Source organism: Rana temporaria, chromosome 4 (assembly GCF_905171775.1).
Source record: "Rana temporaria chromosome 4, aRanTem1.1, whole genome shotgun sequence".
Lineage (NCBI taxonomy): Eukaryota > Metazoa > Chordata > Amphibia > Anura > Ranidae > Rana > Rana temporaria.
Genome location: NC_053492.1, coordinates 143,826,201 through 143,848,225, shown reverse-complemented (window position 1 = coordinate 143,848,225; position 22,025 = coordinate 143,826,201). Strand labels below are relative to the sequence as shown.

Sequence of the window (22,025 nt, the reverse complement as noted above, 5' to 3'; positions counted from 1 at the left end):
TGCACGTCGGAATTGCGTACAGACAAGCAGATTTTCCGACAGGAATTTTTATCGTCTGAAAAATAGAGAACCTGCTCTCAATCTTTTGTTTAGCCGAAATTCCATCAGCAAAAGTCTGATGAAGCATACACACAGACGGAATTTCTGACCAAAAGCTCACATCAGACTTTTTTGTCGGAATTTCCAATCGTGTGTACGCGGCATAAGGGTTCATTTACATTTTCAGTTTGGGGGGTGGTGTTTCTACCACCCCCACCCCAACTGCACTCCCTTTAGCTGTAGTGGGCAGGGCTGTACACATGTCGCAGCAGGAGTTATACGCCCTGTCATGGTTGGTGGGTGGGGCACCTACCAAGCATGACCCATTTAAGTGAATGAGACCACTCTGCAAGTGCATTGCAATTTTTGTGCAGTACAGCAAATAATGAATTAAAGCAGGGAGCATTATGTTGCTTTCTCACCACCTGCTTTAACCCCAGAAGCTTGCAGTTGCTTGCAGAGTGGCCCCATTTACTTGAATGGGTCATGATTGGCAGGCAGTACCACCCACCAAAAGCAACAGGGGGTTTAATTCCTGCTGCAGTATGTGTACATCTTTGACTGCTGCCTCAGCCTCACCTGATTTAAACCCATGATTGTGGCATGGTAGTACGGCAATTAGAGGTTTGAGGAGGCGACACTGTGCCCAGTGATCTTTGACTTCTCCCATGTTGTTCAGGTAGATCTCCACCTCTTTAACCATTTGCTGGCCAGGCCTTTTCTGGAATGTTTTGTTTATAAGTTTAAAGGGTTACTAAAGGAAAAAATGTTTTTGCTGAAATGACTGTTTACAGGGTATAGAGACATAAAAGTTAACTGATTCCTTTTAAAAATGATTAAAAATAGATTAAATTCTATCATATAATGTGCCTCTAGTTTCACTTTTGGTTTTAAACTGGTTTCATGTTTATGTCAAGTAAAGAGGCCCACAGAACAAAAACAAACAAATCCAGGGCAGTGTTTTGTTTGTAAAATGAATCTGATTGGTTCTGAGGAGTTTTAGACACACAGCTTAGACCACAGTGAGAAGCTCCCATGAGATTTTTCATAAGGAGCCAGACAACCAGGAAGTGTGGAGATCACAGCAGAATTACAGCTACTTCAAAGCAAAAACGAACAATGAGGACATGAAACCAGTACTGCAGTAAGGTAAAGGAAGCTATTTAGCTAAAAAAAAAAAATTCCTTTAGTGATCCTTTTTTATATTTTTTGCTAGAAAATTACTTAGAACCCCCAAACATTATATATATATTTTTAGCAGAAACACTAGAGAATTAAACGGCGATCGTTGCAATATTTTGCCACACAAAAAGCCAAAACACAATTGTTACCCCAATTTTTTGTATAACGTGAAAGATGATGTTACGCTGAGTAAATCGATACCGAACATGCCATTTTTGTAAATTGTGCAGGCTTCTGGAAAGGCAACAAACTACAGTAGTTAAAAATCTCTATAGGCGACGCTTTCGTTTTCTTTACAGGTTACCTGTTTAGAGATACAAACGAGGTCTTGCACTAGAATTATTGCTCTCACTCTAATGATTGTGATGATAACTCACGTGTGTGGTTTATTAACTGTTTACATATGTATGCGTTTGCTTCTGCGCGCGAATACGGAGGGATGGTGTGCTTTAAAAAAAATATATATTATTATTTATTTTACTTTTTTCTCTTTTTTTTTTTACACGGTCCCTTTATTTATTTATTTGATCACTTTTATTCCTATTACAAGAGATGTAAGTATCCCCTGTAATAGGAATAAGCATGACAGAACTCTTTATAGAGAGATCTGGGGTCAAAAAGACTCTCATTTACCTTTAAAAGCAAAAACACCCAAAAATTGTTTGTTTATGCCCAAGAACCAGAAGTGACATCAGAGGTCGCTCTGGTCCTCCAAGGGCATAGAGCCTAGTGGGGGCCATCTTGCCCTTACTCGACTTCTTGTCCAGCAAACGGCCGTATTGGATCGCTTCTGGGCTTTAACGATGGCTCCAGTAAGCTCAGAAACGACCTGGAAGCAGTGGGGGATACCTCTCCTGCTGCCTCTAAAAGTGATCCCATGGTGAATGCACCTGCAGGACCACTTTTATCCAGCGCAGATTTGTTTATAGTAAAAAATGATACAGCTCCCGCCATAACATCGGTATTAAAGGTCAAAGTAATGACATATTTTTACTATGGGCCGGTCAGCAAGTTTTTGTTTACCCCTGCCTTATAGTACTGTATATCCCCAAAAAAATTAAAGAAGTTTTATGGTCACAGCACACACTTTCACTTTTAAAACATCAGCATTATAATACCAATACAAACAATGGTTGTCTTTGACAACCCAATATAAACTCACTTGAAAAATCTCCTTTAGGTTGTGTTGAGTTGTGGCTGTCTGCTAGTCTCTTTCCAAAATACAAAGTGATGGGTTTTACTGCATGTTAGTACCAGGTCACTGTCCTCAGGATGCCCCCACCAGGAGATGAGCAAGCTGGGATCCAGCAGCAGATAAGCAGATATAGCAGATAGGGATCAAGTAGAAATGTAATCAGTAAACAAGCCAAAGGCCGACAACAAGTGGCTGCAGGTTGGGATCAAGTGGAAGCTTAGTTGAGGCACAAGTTCAGGTCGATAACAAAGGGTTGCGGGTTGGGATCAAGCAGAAGCGTAGTCGAGGAACAAGCCAAAGGTCAGTAATGAGTGGTAGTGAAGATAAGGTCAGGTGCAGGTAGGCATAAACTCAAGATATCAGCTGAAGAGAGCACAATAATCTGGCAAACAAGAAGCTCTAAAACATAATTAAATTAGGAAGTTTATGGCAGGCACAAAGAGTTCATGGTTCAGCAGAAACAAGAGACAAGGCTAGATTTCATTTTCTTACATATATCATCTTCACCATTTACAGTTAAAGAGAAAGTAAACCCTCTTGCATACTAGCTCATTATAAATGACTTACCTGATATCGAAGCCCCCAAAGAGCTCCTCGTTCCCCTCCGCCGCCATGTTGCCTTAGAGTCCCTTCCGTGTATCGCCTCTCTGGCGCTGTGACTGGCCGGCGTGGCGATGACGTCACTCCCACACATGCACGCTGGACGGCACGATCCCCGGGCATGCCCGCGTTTCCGGCATTATCCCACTGATAAATCCGGCACGCTTAGTGCGCTTGCGCCCTTGACATCGGTGCAGTCCTTTCTGCAAATATCTCCTTAACCGTGTAGGTTAAGGAGATATTCCTTGCACCTACAGGTAAGCCTTAATCTAGACTTACCTGTAGGTGCAAGTGGTCAGAGAGGGTTTACAACCACTTTAAGTTCACATTGGCAGACATGGTAGTAGGATATCCTAAAGGGAGGAGATTGTAGAAAAAACTTTATAATACTAGATCTTCATATCAGTACTTTGGAAATAAGCTCATTCCCGATCACTATCTGCAAGATAAATGTACATGTTAGTACTAGTGTTGATCATATATTCTTATGCCTCGTACACATGATTGGTTTTCCCGGCGGAACCAAGGGGAAAACCGAGAACCTGCTTGGTTGCTTTTCCCCTGTACACACGGCCGGTTTTCCTGTCATGAAAACTGCCATGACATCTTTGGTCGGGAATAACGGCCGTGTGTATGCTCCCTCGCAGTGTTTCCCATAGTCGGGAAAACTTGTATGGAGCATACACACGGCCGGTTTTCCTGACCAAATACAAACATGGCAGTTTTCCCATTGGGAAAACCAGTCGTGTGTATGAGGCATTAGAGCTTGTGCCACTGTTTTTCATAAGAATTATGTGAGGGTGGAGATTCAAAGACCTTTACAGTGCCGGAACTGAACATCTGTGCAAAAACCAATATGTGCAAATGGCTTATTGTTTTAGCTTGCACAAAATCAACAAGTACATTGCTGTTGATTTATGGTATTAATATAACAATAAATGTCAATAAAACACATGTCAACATTACTTCCAGGATTTTAGAAAACGAAACATACTGGAGTTACAATTATGTCACACTACGTACACATAATTTTCTTTTGTGAAAATATAGGACTACAAAGACATGGGCACCAGCATTGTGTGTGTTAGTCCACATTTTTTTTCAGCCACCAAGCATGGGCACAGGCTGCACTAAAATGTTTTATTGATTACCATAGGCAGACTTCTGATAACTCCTGCTAACGCTCTGCCATTGGAACCATACCGGCAGAATTTTTGGTGTCTGCAGAAAACCTGGCTGTTCCTACCTGACAAAAATCAGATGTTACTTCTTTCTGAGATGATCCGTAGGACTTGCGGAATGTTGACTTCATAGGCCTCTCGCTGGTTACATGCAGCTGGTTGCTAATAGTTCCCACTTAGTTGCTGAGGGTTCTCCACTTAGTTGCTAAGATTTCCCGCTTGGTTGCTATGGGTTCCCGCTGGGTTGCTAGGGGTTCTTGTCTGTTCCACCCTTTCTCACAGGTAAAAACGTGGATCAGGCAACCTCTTCCGGCTATCCCCTTTTCCTCTGACAGACCTTACCTCTAGCACCTACCTATGGTAGAGGGCGCTACATCAATTTTAAACAATAAGTAAACATGCCATAAATCAAAGAACAATCAACACAAAGGGCACAGTACAAGGGGGGCAGAAGGGAATAGTATGGAGGGGGGGGCAGAAAATCACAATACTGGAATCGGGGGGGGGGGGGTACTTGAATGCTTCCCAGGACAGTTTAGTTAAAAGCGTGACTGTCCTGGCAGATCCGGGACAGTTAGAGAATATGATGTAATGCAAGATTATTATGGGGCCCTCATGCACCTACCTGGGGCCCCTGGGCAGTGCCCAGGAGTGCCCATGCCCATGCATTAAAACAGCCCTGCCTGTTTGTATGTGTGTGTCTACCCTGATACTGTGTGTATGTGTCTTAGACTTCCCTGACATTGTATGTGTCTTCCCTAATATTATTTGTTTAATTAGGGGTGGGGCATTAATTTAATATGAGCGTACTTCTACAAGAAGGCTGGTAGGGCACTCTGTGTTGGCTGGTGGTACATTCTCCTCTCACAATTATGATTTAAAGGGTCATCTTTGCAAGTTCAATGTTATTTTCCTGCCCTCTCAAGTTATCCCCTCAGAAGAGAAGAAATTGGGGAGGAGTGTTCTTCCTCTCGATTCTGGTGTTCCCACACTCTGCTTATATAGTACAATTAAGAAGTTGCAAGGCAGGAAGTAGCTCAGAGGTGAAGTTTAGTTGTGCAGTGTCTCTTATAGCCCAGGATGGGCTGTGATAGTCCACATTGAGAAGTGCTGAGCTAGGCAGCACTAACTTACCTCCGTCCGCTCTCTCACAGTCTCTGCTGCCTGAGGCTCTCACACGTGCACTAGAGAAGGCGGGTCTGGCGTGATCACCTCTGAGGACAGCGGCACCCCCTTTCCGAGTCCTCCCCGAGTCCTGCCCAAACTGCAAGCCTAGCAGCAGTTTCTGTTTAGAATATGTTCTCAGTACGAGTGAGTGCCAAATGAAAGCACCGCCTGATCAGTTGTTGTGGGAGGAGGTAGCTATAGAGATCTGTCCCTGGCATGTGTTCTTCTCTTAGAGTGGGCACCATGACCCTTTCCAGTAGCGCTCTTGTGCTCTGATGTGAATGTCTGTGATTGTGTGTGGGCACCCGCGGCACTTGACTGTTCATGATTGGCCTTGATTTCAGGGACACTTAGTGATGCTTAGTGATGCTTGTCCCCTTGAGCCACCTTGACCTTGCAAGCCCCCCGACCCATCTGACACTCTAGGTTCAGACATGGTTTAGACAAAACTGGTCACCAACAATAATAATCACGGCTATATTGAACATTTCAAGGTCATTTAAATCGACACTCAGAGAAACACAGCTTACGGCGATACACATTCAGAGGTTATTAAGCAGTAACAACTTAACACAGGTGACAATGAATAAATAGGGTCAACTGGACCACTGGGTGACACAATATGGGGGATGGTGGTGCCTATAGAGTATGCAACACTGGCTGTAGGAAGAAGGCCCAGCAAAAGCAGTCAAACATCCCACAATCACTGGTGCAGTGCTAAGAGATTTGGCAGGCACGCTGAATAGGTAGAGAGAAAGCACCCCTTGGAAAATGTGTGAATATTTGTGAATGCCACTTAGGGGTGTACTAACTTTTTTGCCAGCGGTTTAGTCATTAATGTGTTGTAATGTTGAGTTATTTACAGCAAATTGACTCTGTTATACAAGCTGTACACTCACTACTTTACATTGTAGCAAAGTGTAATTTCTTCAGTGTAGTCATATGAAAAGATATAATAAAATATTTGCAAAAATGTGGGGAGTGTACTCACTTTTGTGAGATGCTGTATGTCGGTTAGCAGTGTCCTTATGCAAAAAGAACAGAGCAAATACTGAGCAGCTACCCTCTCACCAATCCTGACTGGAAAAAGGTCTGCGTTGCTGTAACAGGAGTTGAGCAGGCTTTGGCTTCATAGCAAGATGAAGCAGTGGTTGCCCAGAGAGCTGCTGATATTCTAATGAGAACAGTAGGTAGTGGTGATGAGAATCAGTGAGTGTCTCTGGTTCCTCTGATTTTTGAGAGCCACAGGAAGCTCTTGGTGGGATGATGTGTGACGTTGTGGGACCTCTAGTACAATAACCAATGAATAAAGGGTCTGTCACTGGGGTCTGGCTGGGTCATTGAAGCTCTGTGCATCTGTGTGCAGAGCAGCAGTTTCTACCTGACCCCTAGGATGTCCCTGAGACAAGAGAGCGAGCCTGCCAGTTCCAGTCAAATTTAAAGACATTTCCAGAATCCCCCATTGATTCAGCACATTGGGATTTGTAGTTCTGAATAAATCCTAGGACTCAAGTGAGTGCTAACCACGGGTCCCACGATCCCATGCTCTTTAACAGGAAGGATGATCCCCCTTTAATCGGCAGGAGGTGATGTAGCAGCCTTGTTCATAAGCATAGGGGGAAAGATAGACAGTCTATGATTCCTTTTTTTGTATTGTCACCTCTTCACCATTTCTTAGTAGCTTCATCTTTCTACACAGGACAACTTTCGAAAATCATGACTGATTCAGATAGTGGCAGTTAGTAACTATGGTGGTGGAGTACAGCACTGAGGAGAAAAACAGGTAAAAGGTCTACATGAGCCATGAGGGTGTTTATGTGAAAGTGAAACTGAATGTGTGCAGGAACCTCCAGAACAGCTGACAGGAAGCAGGAAGTGTGTTCTTAGTTATGTAGCTGACCTAGTGTTTTATAATTCTTGTAGTCACATACCTGTGATATGGTTCCAGGTAGATTACATGAGTGTATGTTTATGCACAAATAATAGTTATCATGAACATCAGAAAAGCAACGTATACGCTCCGGTAATATGGTCATGTGAGCACACCACTTAATAACTTGGGCTGTGTGAGTAGAGCAATCACAGTATTACAATGATTGGCCAGATTTTTAAAGTTTCACTCCATTAGGGTGTAAAGGTGAAAGTGTGCAGGATCCCTGCACTACAGCTGAAATGAAGCAGAAGATACCCTCCATTTTAGGAGAACTGGTAAGGGGGGAGTGATCATTGAGGAGCAGGCAGAGCACACAGGGAGTTCAAGCATGCTTATTCAGGCTGCAAGACTATGGGTATGTGGGTACCAAAAGTCTCCAGTGCTGCTGACAGGAACCAGGATTTTTTTATATTATAATGCAAAGGATGGCATATCGGCATATTTTTTTTCATTTGGAACATGGAGGTTTGTGGAAATCTGCAAAATGCAGCCAGTTCAAATATTTTTTTAGCCACAGGCTGACAACATTGTGTCAGGCTGTGGCCAAAAAATGCAGGTAAGTTGGTGGAGTGGGTAGAAAGGATGTTAGAAAGGTGGTGGCTAACTACATTTGTGTAACCCGGTGCAAAATTGGTGGCCAATCTATTGTCTAACATGCTGGGATTTTGAGGATGTAACCAACTAATCTGCGATTAGGGCTCAAGTCCTGCGGGAACGCGTGGGAACGGAGTTCCTTCACTTTTTCACTTTTTTCACAGCAGGAACTCAGTTCCCTTTTGCAGGACTAGAGCAGCCGAGAGCAGCCGAGCCAATCCTTCACTAAGCGGCGATGCCCAGCTTGAGTCACTGTCAGGGGCAGGCGAACCTTAGTAATCCTTTATATTACTGGCCGCTTCCTGTATATGGATTCATCAGGTAGTGTGCGGGTATTCCGTCACTTCCTGGATGCGGCAATGTCTCCTGGGAGCTTTTGTCATTGTCCCCAGGAGACATTGCGGAGGTCTGCCGTGAGTTATCGTGGGATTTAGAAAAAAAACATGCGGTTTAGTAATTATGCATATGAGCGTATCATTTAATTTTTTTGGTGGGTGGGAGTTCCCACACTTTTTTCCCCAGGACTTGACCCCTGTCTGCGATGCTCTCCTTCTGGCCAACAGATTGTGTGGTACGGAACCAACATAATCTGGTGCAGCTCTGCAGGTTTTATTGTCAAATATTGACTAATTAAACAAACCTAGAGCGGGGTTCCACCCGCCTTTTTTTTTTCAAAGTCAGCAGCTACAGTGTTTTAATAAGGACACTTACCTGTTCTAGGCGCCCGCAATGTCCCCCCCCCCGAGACCGATCCCTCGATTGTGGCAGGTCCCGGCGCCGCCATCCTCACTAAGGGTAACAGGCAGTAGAGCCTTGCGGCTTCACTGCCCGTTTCCTACTGCACATGCGTGAGTCTCGTGGAAATTCCCCAGAAGACAACGCAAGGAGGACAAGGAAGAAGACCTGCCACGGACTAGGAAGAGGCAGATTAGGAAGATCCGCATAGCAATCACAATTTCTGGTAAGTAAACATTTTTTTGTAGGATTTTGGTGTAATTTTTAGGGTGGACCTCCACTTTAAGTTAGATACTGATCGGTTATTATGCACAGCTGCACCGTCCAGATCCCGTGTGGACCAGTTTTAGTAAATTTCCCCCATAGTGTTCTAGTGGTTACGTACTCCACAAATAAGTAATAAAGGTTCCCATCAGTCTTTTGGGGACAGATAGCCTTTATTGATAAGATATACAGTAAGATAGCCTTCCCATGCTTTTGGAAACATCATCTACAAGGCTCCCAAAGGAGAACCTAGAAAGGACATAGCCTTATGCCCCGTACACACGTTTGGAATTTCCATTGGGATAAACTCAGATGGATTTTTCTGACGTAATTCCGTTCAAGCTGTCTTGCATACACACTGTCACACCAAATTCCGACCGTCCAAAACGCAGTGATGTACAACACTACGACGAGCCGAGAAAAACTAAGTTCAATGCTTCCGAGGATGCGTCGACTTGATTCTGAGCATGCATGTTTTTTTCTCTGTCGGAGTTCCATACAGACAAATGGAATTTTTCTCTTTCTCTTTCTAATTTCCGTCGTAATTTCCGAAGGAAAAACTCCAATGGGGCACACACACGGTCGGAATATCCGATGAAAAAATTTCGTCTGACTTTTTCCATCGAAAATTCCGATCGTGTGTACAAGGCATAAGCCTTTCTAGAAAACTGGACTGCAGACCTTTCATTTTGAGGACACAATTCATAGGATTTCTCAATTTTCAAAAACAATAACTGTCTGGAGTCATGGTTTGGAAAACAGTGTTCCTTGTTGGAATTTGCCTATTTCATTCAGGGAACTGGAGAGATGAAACTGAGCTACAGCTGGAACCTTATGCCTAGTACACACGATGGGATTTATCCGCGGATACGGTCCTTCGGACCGTTTCCGCGGATAAATCCTCTGAGGATTTTGATCCGATGGAGTGTACACACCATCGGATCGAAATCCGCGCCGAATTCCCATCGCGATGACGTCGGATCGATCCTCTCGTGTGTACGAGGCCTTAGAGGGAACACTCACATAATGGCATTAGATTATTATGAGAGTCTGGTCTCCTAGGGTCATGGACTTTTCCCAAAGCTTTTCAGTCTTGGCTTTGTTGCAAGACTAAAAAGGATCAGATTCCATAATAGAAACATCTGGTTTCTTCATAACTTCCAGATAGTTTAATGCGTGCATGCAGACCAATTTTATAATGTGCCCCAAATCTACACATACATTTTTTGTTGACATAAACCAGAAGAACCCCTATTTGAGGGACCTCTGATCAAATGAATACATTTACTGCTCAATCCATCTCTAATATGTGTCTCCTCCTCTCTCTGGGAGGAAAAAGATACATCCTTTGGTCATCTTCTGTGGGTGGAGCTTCCCAACCAAAATGTTGTCAGAATCCATAAGATTTTCCTGTGTCTACAGATCTGTCAAACCACCTGTATTATGTTAAAGTTTATCAGAGTAGATTCTGTCCTGGAAAGCCTCGACGTCAGGGTTTTTACCAAACCTCACAAACACTTTCCCACTTACAATCCCCTTAAAAATTTGTGGAAAGAGTCCAAACAGTTGCAGTGTGTGAAGGGGTTCACTACCCATAGTCCTATATGGCGTAATCATTCCTATATGGAGTTGGCCAAACTACAACAGGGAACAGGAAGGGATTTGGGGGTGATCCATTTAGTTCATATTTTCCAAGAATGGACTTTGCTCCCATTCCTAGTTCTACAGACACAATTCTAATTGTCTCCATACACATCCAACTGCAGCACGCACTCAGAGCCCAGTGCAACAGTGTTAACTAGATTGTTATCACCAACCACAGTTTTTATTATAATTTCTTCAACTGACCACACCAAAGGCCTTATATTCTAATGTTACAGCACTTACTGTATTTGGATCCTTACCCTACTACCGCACTTCAACATTGGGATAGGGATGGGGGTCGGTTGTCTGGGGATCAATGGGAGGAAGCACAAATCTGTCATACCTTTCTTTGAGCACATCATGTAAGGAAATGGTCTCTTTGTTTCAGGACTAAAACGACTGTTCTGTTGTTGCCTTATGATGCAATTTTTGTTGCAATAGTTGCAAAGATGACCATGCATGATCCCTCCGACTTGTCAATTTACCTAAACTTTGGACTGCTATAGAATATCCTTTTTAGCCTTATAGTGGTCCCCAATTAATACCTAGAGAAATTTGTTTTTTTTGGGGGGGGGTGGGGGTGTCACCATGAAAAATGTTTTTATTATTTGGTAAATGTATATCCCACCCTAGATTTAACAAAAAACATCAATCAAGTTCGAGGGTATAACCAGCAGGGTAGAAGCACATTTTTATTTAGAATTTTATCTCCAGCAGGTCAGGTAGGGTAAATCAGCCAATGAGCCTTTCCTCAATGAACCTAGCAGGTAAAGGGCCAGATCCACAAAAGGGATACGACGGCGTATCTACTGATACGCCGTCGTATCCCTGTTTCTATCTTTGGAACTGATCCACAGAATCAGTTTCCAAAAGATAGGGAGAAGATCCGACATGTGTAAGGGACTTACACTGTCGGATCTTAGGATGCAGTACCTCGGCCGCCGCTGGGGGCATTACGAGTCGAAATGCCGCTTCGGGTATGCAAATTAGCACTTACGGAGATCCACAAAGCTTTTCAGCTTTGTTTTTTCTCCGTAAGTATTAGTTTGCAATCGTAAAATTAGGGCTGCTTTTACAAGGCCTAAACTGTTTAGGCCTTGTAAAAGTAGACCCTTCTATCCCGCGTCGCCGTCTTTTTTTTTCAAAAAAAATTTTTTTCCCGCCGCAATTCGTATTTTTTTTTTACGCCCGTCGCGATTCTCAAAACCCGGCGCAACGTAAAACCGCGCTAAGCACGGCAGGAAAATGACATCGTGAGCATGCGCAGTACGGCCGGCGCGGGAGCGCGCCTAATTTAAATGGGACTCGCCCCATTTGAATAGGAACGCCTTGCGCCGGCCGGATTTAAGTTACACAGCCGAAAATTTCTAGGTAAGTGCTTTGTGGATCGGGCACTTAGGTAGAAATTTTCCGGCCGTGTAACTTACAGTAAATTGAAAAAGTTACGTTGAGCCGGGTTTTTGTGGATCTGGCCCAAAGTCTTTTAGTAGGCAATTGTATTGAAGCTAGACAAATCAGAAATACGCTAGAAGCTAGTTTATCTTTATCTATAAAGAAACAATTCCTTATAAGGAAGACACAATAATGCCATGCATTGTACTTTGTGCATACTGTAGTAATTAATTAGCAACTGTATAACACAAGATAACATTTATAATTCAATGTGAAAATTTCTAAAGTGTTATATATTTGTGAGTGGTCATAGAGCAACGGGTGAAGCATTACACTGCACTTCTATTTGTGTATTACTTTTATTGAGTAAATTCTTTTTTTTAAACTCTTACTATGAGGATGGCATTTACAGAATTCACTATACTAACTGCAAATCATTAATCGTGTTTGCTGTGCAGCAATGTAACACAATCTCTGAAAGATGCAAGCCAAATAGTTGTATTCCTTTTGGATACAGTAAGGAAATATTAGAACTCCTGATATTTTTTGTAGCATCTCCTTAACCAAGGGCAGATAGGAAGAACCCCCAGAAGGCTCGGTGAGATAGAATTTCAAATCTCAGGGCAGAATCCTTGACACTTTGTGGAGTAAAAGGAATTGGGCACCAGTCACTAGTATCTTTAAGAAAATGTATTTAGCACAATAGACTTAAGAGAGAAGCACAGGAGAGAAGCACAGGAGAGAAGCACAGGAGAGAAGCTCAACAGCGCATCAGTCTTTTGTCAAAAGGGCGTGTGCCTGGATCTTGTCTTGTCTTGCATACCAACGGCACACAATTGTCGGCCAACAAACACAAACTTGTGACGTACTAGATGGAATTTCAGCTCTTGAGCACCACTCTTTGGGCACCTTCTGCTAATGTCATGTTTGGTGAGCATTGATTCCGAGCATTCATGTTTGTACTTTGGACTTTTGTGTGACGGACTTGTGCACAGACCATACGAAAATCTAATAACAGACTGTTGCCAGCCGAAAATTTACTAGCCTGCCATCCAACATTTGTTGGCTAAAAGTTGGACAACAATTTTCTGAAGGCGCATACTAACAGTTGGATTTTAGGCCAACCGTCTATCATCACACAATTCCCTGCCAACAATCGGATCATGTGTACGAGGCTTTAAGCTCAGGCTCCTCTTTTAGCACAGGGCAGTAGGCCTGGGAGGCAAAAACTTCCAAAACTGCCTTCTCTCCTGGCAACAGTTCAGGAGGCAAGGAGCCTTTTCGAAGAACAAACCAAATATTTATATATTTTCCCAGTAGGCACCACTGGTAAATCTTTTAATGATTTGTCTGAAAGAGGGAAATATTCATAACTCAGGATTATCGTTTTGTCTTGCTCTGAATGAATGAATGAAAAACTTATATAGCGTGGCACATGCGAACTGAATCGCTTCTGGGCGCTTGAATGTTACTGTCTCTTGACATCAAAAGAGCAGAGTTTTAATCTGTCTTCTGAAGGCCAGGTGGTTTTCCTCCAACCGAATGCTGGTTGGTAAAGCGTTCCATAGTCTTGGACCTTGGAATGCAAATCTTCTTTCTCCTTTGGACTTGTATCTGGCTTTGGGTACTGTACCTTGACCAGGTTTTGGCCAGTGGATCGCAGAAGGCGATTGGAATTGTGGGGTTCTATCTTGTCGCAAAGATATTGCGGAGCCTTCCTATGGATGCACTTATGTGTCAGGCAGAGTGCTTTAAAAGCAATTCTGTCCTTTACTGGCAACCAGTGAAGGGTTCTCAACGAAGGTGAGATTGATTCCCATGTTTTTTTCCCAGTCTGGCGGCCGTATTCTGAACGACTTGCAGGCGAGTGATTTGGTATTTTGGCAGTCCGAGGTAGAGGGCATTTGCATAATCCAGTCTGGAGTTCACAATTGTTCCTACCACGACTGCTACGTCTTCCTTAGGGATAAATGGAATAAGTCTGCGTAGTAGGCGCAGCAGATGGTGAGAACTGCTGACTACTGACCCTATTTGTGCATCCATTGTCATGTAGGTTGTCGAAAATGACCCCGAGACTTTTGACTTTGGAGCTAGGGGTGATGGTTTGGCCCAGAATGGGCGGGGGTGTCCAGGTTGTAGCCAGTTGACTCTTGCGACTGGCACGAAACAGGAGAAGTTCTAGAGCAGTGGTCTCCAAACTGTGGCCCAGGGGCCAGATGTGGCCCTTTGCTTGCCTTTATCTGGCCCTTGGGGCACTATTCCACAAACTGACACCAATGATGGAGCATTCACCCTATTGACACCATTGGGGCACTATTCTCATTGATATCAACAATGGGGCACTATTCCTCCCATTAAAACCAATAAAGGGGGACTTATGCCAAGGTATTTTCTACTCCTATTTGCGACAGTCCAGCCCCCCTGAAGCCAGAAGACAGTAAAGTAAGTTTGGAGACCCTTGCTAGAGGGCTGAGCACACTTCACATCAACAGGCAAAAGCAAACAATATTTTGAACTTACCTGAACAAAAGTAGAAACAATAACAAGTCAGTGTACCTGATTACGGCCTATCTGCAACACTAAATTTGATAATTCAGTTTTAGCAGGGTTCCTACTTTTTATTTTATACTGATAATATTACTGTGGGTAGATTTTCCTTCTCTATTTGTCCTGGTGACCACTGTCACCAAGACATAAAGTAAGGGAAAACCAAACATTTTAAAGTTGTCATTAGAACAAGGCTACTTGTCCTATTGGCAACTGTCATTTGTAGAAATGTTCTCCTCGCTTCCAGTAAGGCCTCGTACACACGATAGGTTAACCAGAGGACAAACGGTCTGATGGACCGTTTTCATCGGTCCAAACCGATCGTGTGTGGGCCCCATAGGTTATTTAACCTTAGTTTAAAAAAAAAGCCAACTTGCTTTAAATTAACCGATGGATTCCTAACCGATGAGAACAAACCGATCGTTAGTAGGCACGTCCATCGGTTAAAAATCCACGCATGCTCAGAATCAAGTCGACGCATGCTTGGAAGCATTGAACTTCGTTTTTTTAGCACGTCGTTGTGTTTTACGTCACCACGTTCTGACACGATCAGTTTTTTAACTGATGGTGTGTAGGCACGACGGACCATCAGTCAGCTTCATAGGTTAACCTAGGACAACGGTCCTTCAGACCGTTGTCCTCTGGTTAACCTTTCGTGTGTACGAGGCCTCAGGCCCCATACACACCATAGAATCTATCCGCAGATAAATCCCATCAAATGGGTTTGAGCGGATAGATCCTATGGTGTGTACACGCCAGCGGATCTTTATCCGCGGATATATCTCCCCTGGGATGGATTCCAGCAGATCGGATATTCGCTGACATGCTGAACAAATCCATCTGCTGGAATCCATCCCAACGGATAGATCCGCTCGTCTGTACAGACTCACCGGATCCATCCGTCCAAAGGGATTCCCCGCACGCGTCGTAATGATTTGACGCATGCGTGGAATTCCTTATATGACAGCGTCGCGCCCGTCGCCGCGTCATAATCGCGGCGACGGCGCGACACGTCATCGCCAGAGGATTTCCGCGCGGATTTCAATGCGATGGTGAGTACACTCCATCGCATAGAAATCTGCGGAAATCTTTGAGAGGATTTATCCGTGGAAACGGTCCGCTGGACCGTATCCGCGGATAAATTCTCTCGTGTGTATGGGGCCTTAGAGTTCAAGTTCAAGAAGTAAAGGGAAATCTACTCAACAGGACACAGAAAAAAAAAACTGAGAATTTTTAACTATTCCCCACCCTATCCAAAAAAAAAAAAAAAAAATGTCTGTACATACATAAAAAAAAAACTAGTGTATTTTATGTATTTTTGCTACAATTAAGTTGGGGGGAGTTGAAACATTCACCCGTTGTTGTCTAATACCCTCAGGGACTATTAGGACAGAATATGCAATGTTCCATTATTAAGTAAAACCTGTCTTTTTTGCTGCAGATATCGACAACAGTGGATTTGTTAATGACTATGAGCTTCAACAGTTGTTCAAAGAAGCCAACCTCCCACTGCCAGGTTACCGGGTAAGAGAGATTATAGAGAAGATATTCACAGCAGCTGACCGCAACAAGGATGGGAAAATTGACTTTGAGGAGTTTGTAGGTGTGAGTATCCTTTGTACATTTCTGTTGCACACAGTTATACATTTACAAAATACAATACAAACTTATTAGAAATAACCAAATATATTACACTATCTGTGTGAAACAAATATATTTTTCTTCTATTATTGCAATTTAGTAGGCTTGCTAATATAAAGTTTTCCATCTTATAGGAATATGCTGATAGTGGCAACTGTGAGGCCCCGTACACACGACCGAGTTTCTCGGCAGAATTCAGCCAGAAACTCGATCGGAGCCGTATTCTGCCGAGAAACCCAGCCGTGTGTACACTTTTGGCCGAGGAAATCAACGAGGAACTCGTCGAGCCAAATAGAGAACATGTTCTCTATTTCCTCGTTAGTAAATGGGGAAACTTGGCTCGCAGAGATCCTCGGCAGCTTCACAAGGAACTCGACGAGCAAAACGATGTGTTTTGCCCGTCGAGTTTCTCGGACGTGTGTACGGGGTCTGAAGGTTCTCATCCATCCAGGTCATGACATAGATAGTGAAAGTAAAGGAGCGCCCGGTATCCAGTAAATACAAGCATTAATATCTACATTTACTGGATACCGGGTGCTCCTTTACTTTCACTTCTTTCCAAGCAAACGCGGAGTCGACCACATGGCCGTACCTCGAGGTAGCAGCCCATGCCCTAATAGGGCTCACCACCACCTTTTCCTCCAACCGGGCACGAACTTCTGAAAACCAACTCTTCCCATCTGCCCACACCCTATATAACTTACAGCAGTGACTGATTGAGTCAGTCCAGCTCGATCTACACCTCCTCTCCTAAGATGATGTAGATAGTAACAGTTAATCAAATTCAACTACTACTAGCTATACCTTGCCCTGAAGAAATAAGAACCTTCACATATTGACAATTATATATATATAATATATATTATATTGTGTTTACCTTGAAACTTGTGCAGGAATATGGACAAGAAAACTTGTGGATTACAAGAGCACAAAAAAATCGAGTTAGATGTGACTAACTGCCACTAATTATAGTCTATTTATAGTATTTTTTAACATAAGACTTCCTTGATAACAACAGGACTTGTACATCTTAAAGCAGTAGTAAAGCGTTAGCTACTTAGGATGTTTGAGGTTTTGATACCAGCTCATGATATCTACAGAAGAAGCAGGAACTGCAAAGAACATTGAGATTTTACAGCTGTTCAAATTTTTGTATCAGTGTTATTATTTTTCACTTATGTCATCTTTCATACAAGTATGCTTTGGTCGGCTATAATGGACCAACAACTGTTAAAGTGGTTGTAAACCCTCTCTGCCAAGTTGCACCGGCTACAGGTAAACCTAGATTAAGGCTTACCTGTAGGTGTTTGCAATATCTCCTAAACCTACACGGTTTATGAGATATTTGCCAAAAAGAATACACCGTTGTCTACGGCGCATGCAACGTCATCGCCGCTTCGGCCAATCACAGCGCCAGAGCGAAGATACCTGGAAGTAACCTTCCGGAGAGATGTCTACGGCCGGAGGGGGAGACGAGGACGGCTTCAGGGGCTTTGATCTAAGGTAAGTAATGCATAATGAGCTAGTATGCTAGTCATACTAGCTCATTATGCCTTTGTCTTGCAGGTTTAAAAAAAAAAAAGGGTTAACAAACACTCGTCGTTGTGTATTTAATAAAATGTAAACTCTTTTAAACTATGATATGTGAATGGTTTGCTACCCCAACTTACAGACTGTGCACTGCCTTCTTTATTTGTAACTGATCATCATGTATTGGACACGTGGACACATTTATTTTTCCCAGCCCCATCACATAGCTCTTACCTGTCTATCCTCCAGCCCTCATCACACAGATCTCCCCTTCTTTTCTACAGAATCCATCACACAGATCTCCTCATTTCTTCTCCAGTTGCCAACACAAAGATATTCCCCTTATGCGGCGTACACACGGTCGTTTTTCGGCATGAAAAAAAAACGAAATTTTTCAGCATGTCCAACTTCATCATTAAAAACGATGTTGCCCACACACCATCGTTTAAAAAAAATGATGAACAAAGCGCGGTGACGTACAAAACGTACGACGGCACTCTGAAGGGGAAGTTCTATTCGCCTTTGGGCTGCTTTTAGCTGATTCCTTGTTAGTAAAAACGATTCGCGCTTTTTTGTCTGTTACAGCGTGATGAATGTTCTTACTCCATTATAAATGGTAGTTTTACCTGAACGAGCGATCCCGTCTCATAACTCGCTTCTGGGCATGCACGGGTTTAAAACGTCGTTTTAGCCCACACAGGATAATTTTTTACAACCCGAAAAACGACATTTAAAAAGGCAGCATGTTCGAATTTTTTTTTTGTCATTTTTCAGAAGCCGAAAAACGATGTAAAGCCCACACACGATCATTTTAAATGACGTTTTTAAAAACGTTGTTTTTTTCATGCCGAAAAACGACCGTGTGTACGCGGCATTAGCTTCTTTGGCCCACATCACACAATTATTCCCTTTTCCTCATCCAGACCTCTTCACACAGATCTCCTGCTTATCTTCTCCAGTCCCCATCACACAAATCTCCCTTTTCTCTGCTCCAGCTGTCGGGACCTGGGTCCAGGCCTGTGATCTCTGCGATGTATAGGTGTTGCTCTTCTCGTTGAGTCACCGGGGATGCTGGTCAACTCCCTGGCTGATTCTTTGGACTATCTTACCTTGTGTCTTATTTCTCTTGCATCTTGAACTCTTTGCTCCTCCCATGAACATCCTGATTTAAGCCATGTCTCTGCATTTCCTGTTTGCTAGATTTTTGTGCTCTCTCCAGCCAATATCTTGCTCCTTCAATTACCTGCTGCTATCCTTAACTTTCCTACCACTCATTATTGACCCTCAAGGCCCGTACACATGATAAGAAAATTGGAAGTTACATTTCGTCTGACGAACGATCTGCCGATTTTCGGATTGTTAGTATGGTGCTTTTGACAGCCGATTCTGATATTTTGTATTGCAAATACTGGATGTGCAGACTATAAAATTTTAATCGTACATCTGTCGTACGAGAATTTTCATATGGTGAGTAACCGGAATCCGCAACATTCCCCCTCCCAGCAGATATATGTACACTCCCTGGGGAATTGTGAAGAAAATGTAATTGACATGCCTGAGATACCACTGATTTCTATGGCTAGCTTAAGACTGCATACAATTCACTTCATGTGAATGCTCTATTTTGCAGTTAGCACAGGAACTGAAAAGTAAAGAAGTGAGCCGAACATTCCGAAGATCAATTACCAGGAAGCAAGGGATAACAGCCCTAGGAGGAACCTCTTCCATTTCCAGCCAGGGAACACAGCATTCATATTCAGGTAACACACAATATCAATTAGTGTTCATGTCATTGTATGGGCTGGTAAGTGATACGCTAATGTTCTTGGTCTGGCTTGGTATTATCAAAAGAACAAGCAGGTATCTTTAGCAGACAACTGTGCTACTGCTTTTTTTCAGATGAAGAGAAAGTGGCTTTTGTAAACTGGCTAAATAAAGTGCTAAAAGATGATCCAGACTGTCAACATCTTCTGCCCATGAATCCCTCCAACAACAGCCTGTTTACATCTCTCAGGGATGGCATTTTACTGTGGTAAGTGCTTCTAATGTTGCTACTACTACTAACACTGTTTCTATCTTGCACCACTTATGTGTTCCATGAACACTACACAATATACTGTATCTGAATATTTATTCTTCCTATAGTTGCTGCAGTAAATAGGTCCTGTATTATATTCTATATATACAGGTAGGAAGCTACCACATGTACTGCCAAGTACTTTAATTTAAGTTTTGTCAAGGTTTGATCACTGTGGCAAACTTTAAATAAACTATGTTTTTACTTTTCTGGTTCTCGTTGTTTAAAAAAATTCCCAGTGGGCCAGAAAGTTATTTTTTAATGTGTGAATAATGCTGCGTACACACGGTCGTTTTTTGTGATGAAATAAAACGACGTTTTTAGAAACCTCATTTAAAATGATCGTGTGTGGGCTTTGCACCGTTTTTTGTCTTCTAAAAAACGACCAAAAAAAAAATTCGAACATGCTTAAATTTTTGATGTCGTTTTTCAAAATGTCGTTTTTTGTGTCATAAAAAATTATCGTGTGTGGGCTAAAACGACGTTTTAAACCCGCGCATGCTCAGAAGCAAGTTATGAGACGGGAGCTTGAATGGAACAGAGTGCCGTCGTACGTGTTGTACATAACCGCGCTTTGCTAGAGCATTTTCAGAAAACGATGGTGTGTGGGCAACGTCGTTTTTTATGATGAAGTTAGAAAAACAATGTTTTTTTCATGATGAAAAACATTGTTTTATTTCATCACAAAAAACGACCGTGTGTACGCGGCATAAGAGTGGTTGATTCACTTCTTATGCCTCGTAAACACAACCATTTTTCTCGGCAGGAAAAAAAACAAAGTTTTTTCCAACGTGATTCCTCTCCAGCCTGACTTGCATACACACGTTCATGCGCGATGACGTACAACACGTACGACGGGACTATAAAGGGGAAGTTCCTTTCAAATGGCGCCACCCTTTGAGCTGCTTTTGGGCTGCATACTTGATTCTGAGCATGCACGTTTTTTCCCCTCAGAAAAGCATACACATGACCGTTTTTTGCGACGAGAAAAAGACTGACAGGAAAACACAATCAGAAAAAAGAGAGCTGGTTTCAATTTTTTTTTGCAGGCAGTTTTTTACATTGAGAAAACTGCCAGGGAGTATACACAGGACGACCGGTTTTCACGACCATTAAAAAAAAATGGCAGTTTTCTCATAGTGAAAAACTGGTCGTGTGCACAAGGCATTATGCCGCGTACACACGATAATTTTTCGGCATTAAAAAAACGATGTTTTTCGGCATGTAGAAAAAAACGTAGTTTTTTCCAACTTCATCATTAAAACGACGTTGCCCACACATGATCGTTTTTAAAAAATGCTCTAGCAAAGCGCAGTGATGTACAACACGTACGACAGCACTATAACGGGGAAGTTCCATGCGGATGACGCCACCCTTGGGGCTGCTTAAGATGATATCATTAAATGTTGCCTGAGACAAATTTTCCCCATGCACAGGCCAATCTGTTTCAGACTCAACCTAGGCAATATCTGTCATATACTTTGGCACCTCGTGTGTATATTATGGAAAATTTAACTTCAACAATTCTGTTAACCACTTAAGGACCGCCTCCTGCACATTTACTTTGGCAGAATGGCACGGCTGGGCACAGGCACGTACCTGTACGTCCTCTTTAAGTGCTCAGCCGTGGGTCACGGGCGCACGCCCTGTGACCCGGTCCGAAGCTCTGTGACCGCGGCCGTGGGACCCGCGGACCCGATCGCCGCCGGTGTCCCGCGATTGGTCACAGGAGCTGAAGAACGGGGAGAGGTGTGTGTAAACACACCTTCCCTGTTCTTCATAGTGGCAACGTCACTGATCGTCTATTCCCTGATATAGGGAAAGGCGATCAGTGACATCACATGTCCAACCCGCCCCCCTACAGTTAGAAACACATATGAGGTCACACATAACCCCTACAGCGCCCCCTAGTGGTTAACTCCTAAACTGTGCTGTCATTTTCACAGTAAAAATGCATTTTTATAGCATTTTTTGCTGTGAAAATGACAATGGTCCCAAAAATGTGTCAAAATTGTCCGATGTGTCCACCATAATGTCGCAGTCACGAAAAACATCGCTGATCACCGCTAATAGTAGTAAAAAAAAAATATGAATAAAAACGCCATAAAACTATCCCCTATTTTGTAAACGCTATACATTTTGCGCAAACCAATAGATAAACGCTTCATTGCGATTTTTTTTACCAAAAATATGTATTGGTCTAAACTGTGGGAAAAAAAATGTATGTCTTTTTTGGGGGTATTTATTATAGCAAAAAGTAAAAAATATAATTTTTGTTTTCAAAATTGTCGCTCTATATTTGTT

General features: G+C 42.9%; 1 protein-coding gene across 2 annotated transcripts in view; it reads left to right on the top strand.

Annotated features, from left to right (window-relative positions):
• PLS1 (plastin 1) overlaps positions 1-22,025 on the top strand; it is a 149,870-nt gene that overhangs the window by 74,197 nt on the left and 53,648 nt on the right. For both annotated transcript variants that reach the window (XM_040349119.1, XM_040349118.1), the window contains exons 3-5: positions 15,915-16,078; positions 19,275-19,404; positions 19,544-19,676. In XM_040349119.1, coding sequence (XP_040205053.1) covers positions 15,915-16,078; positions 19,275-19,404; positions 19,544-19,676 — 427 coding nt within the window. The remainder of the gene's footprint in view (positions 1-15,914; positions 16,079-19,274; positions 19,405-19,543; positions 19,677-22,025) is intronic.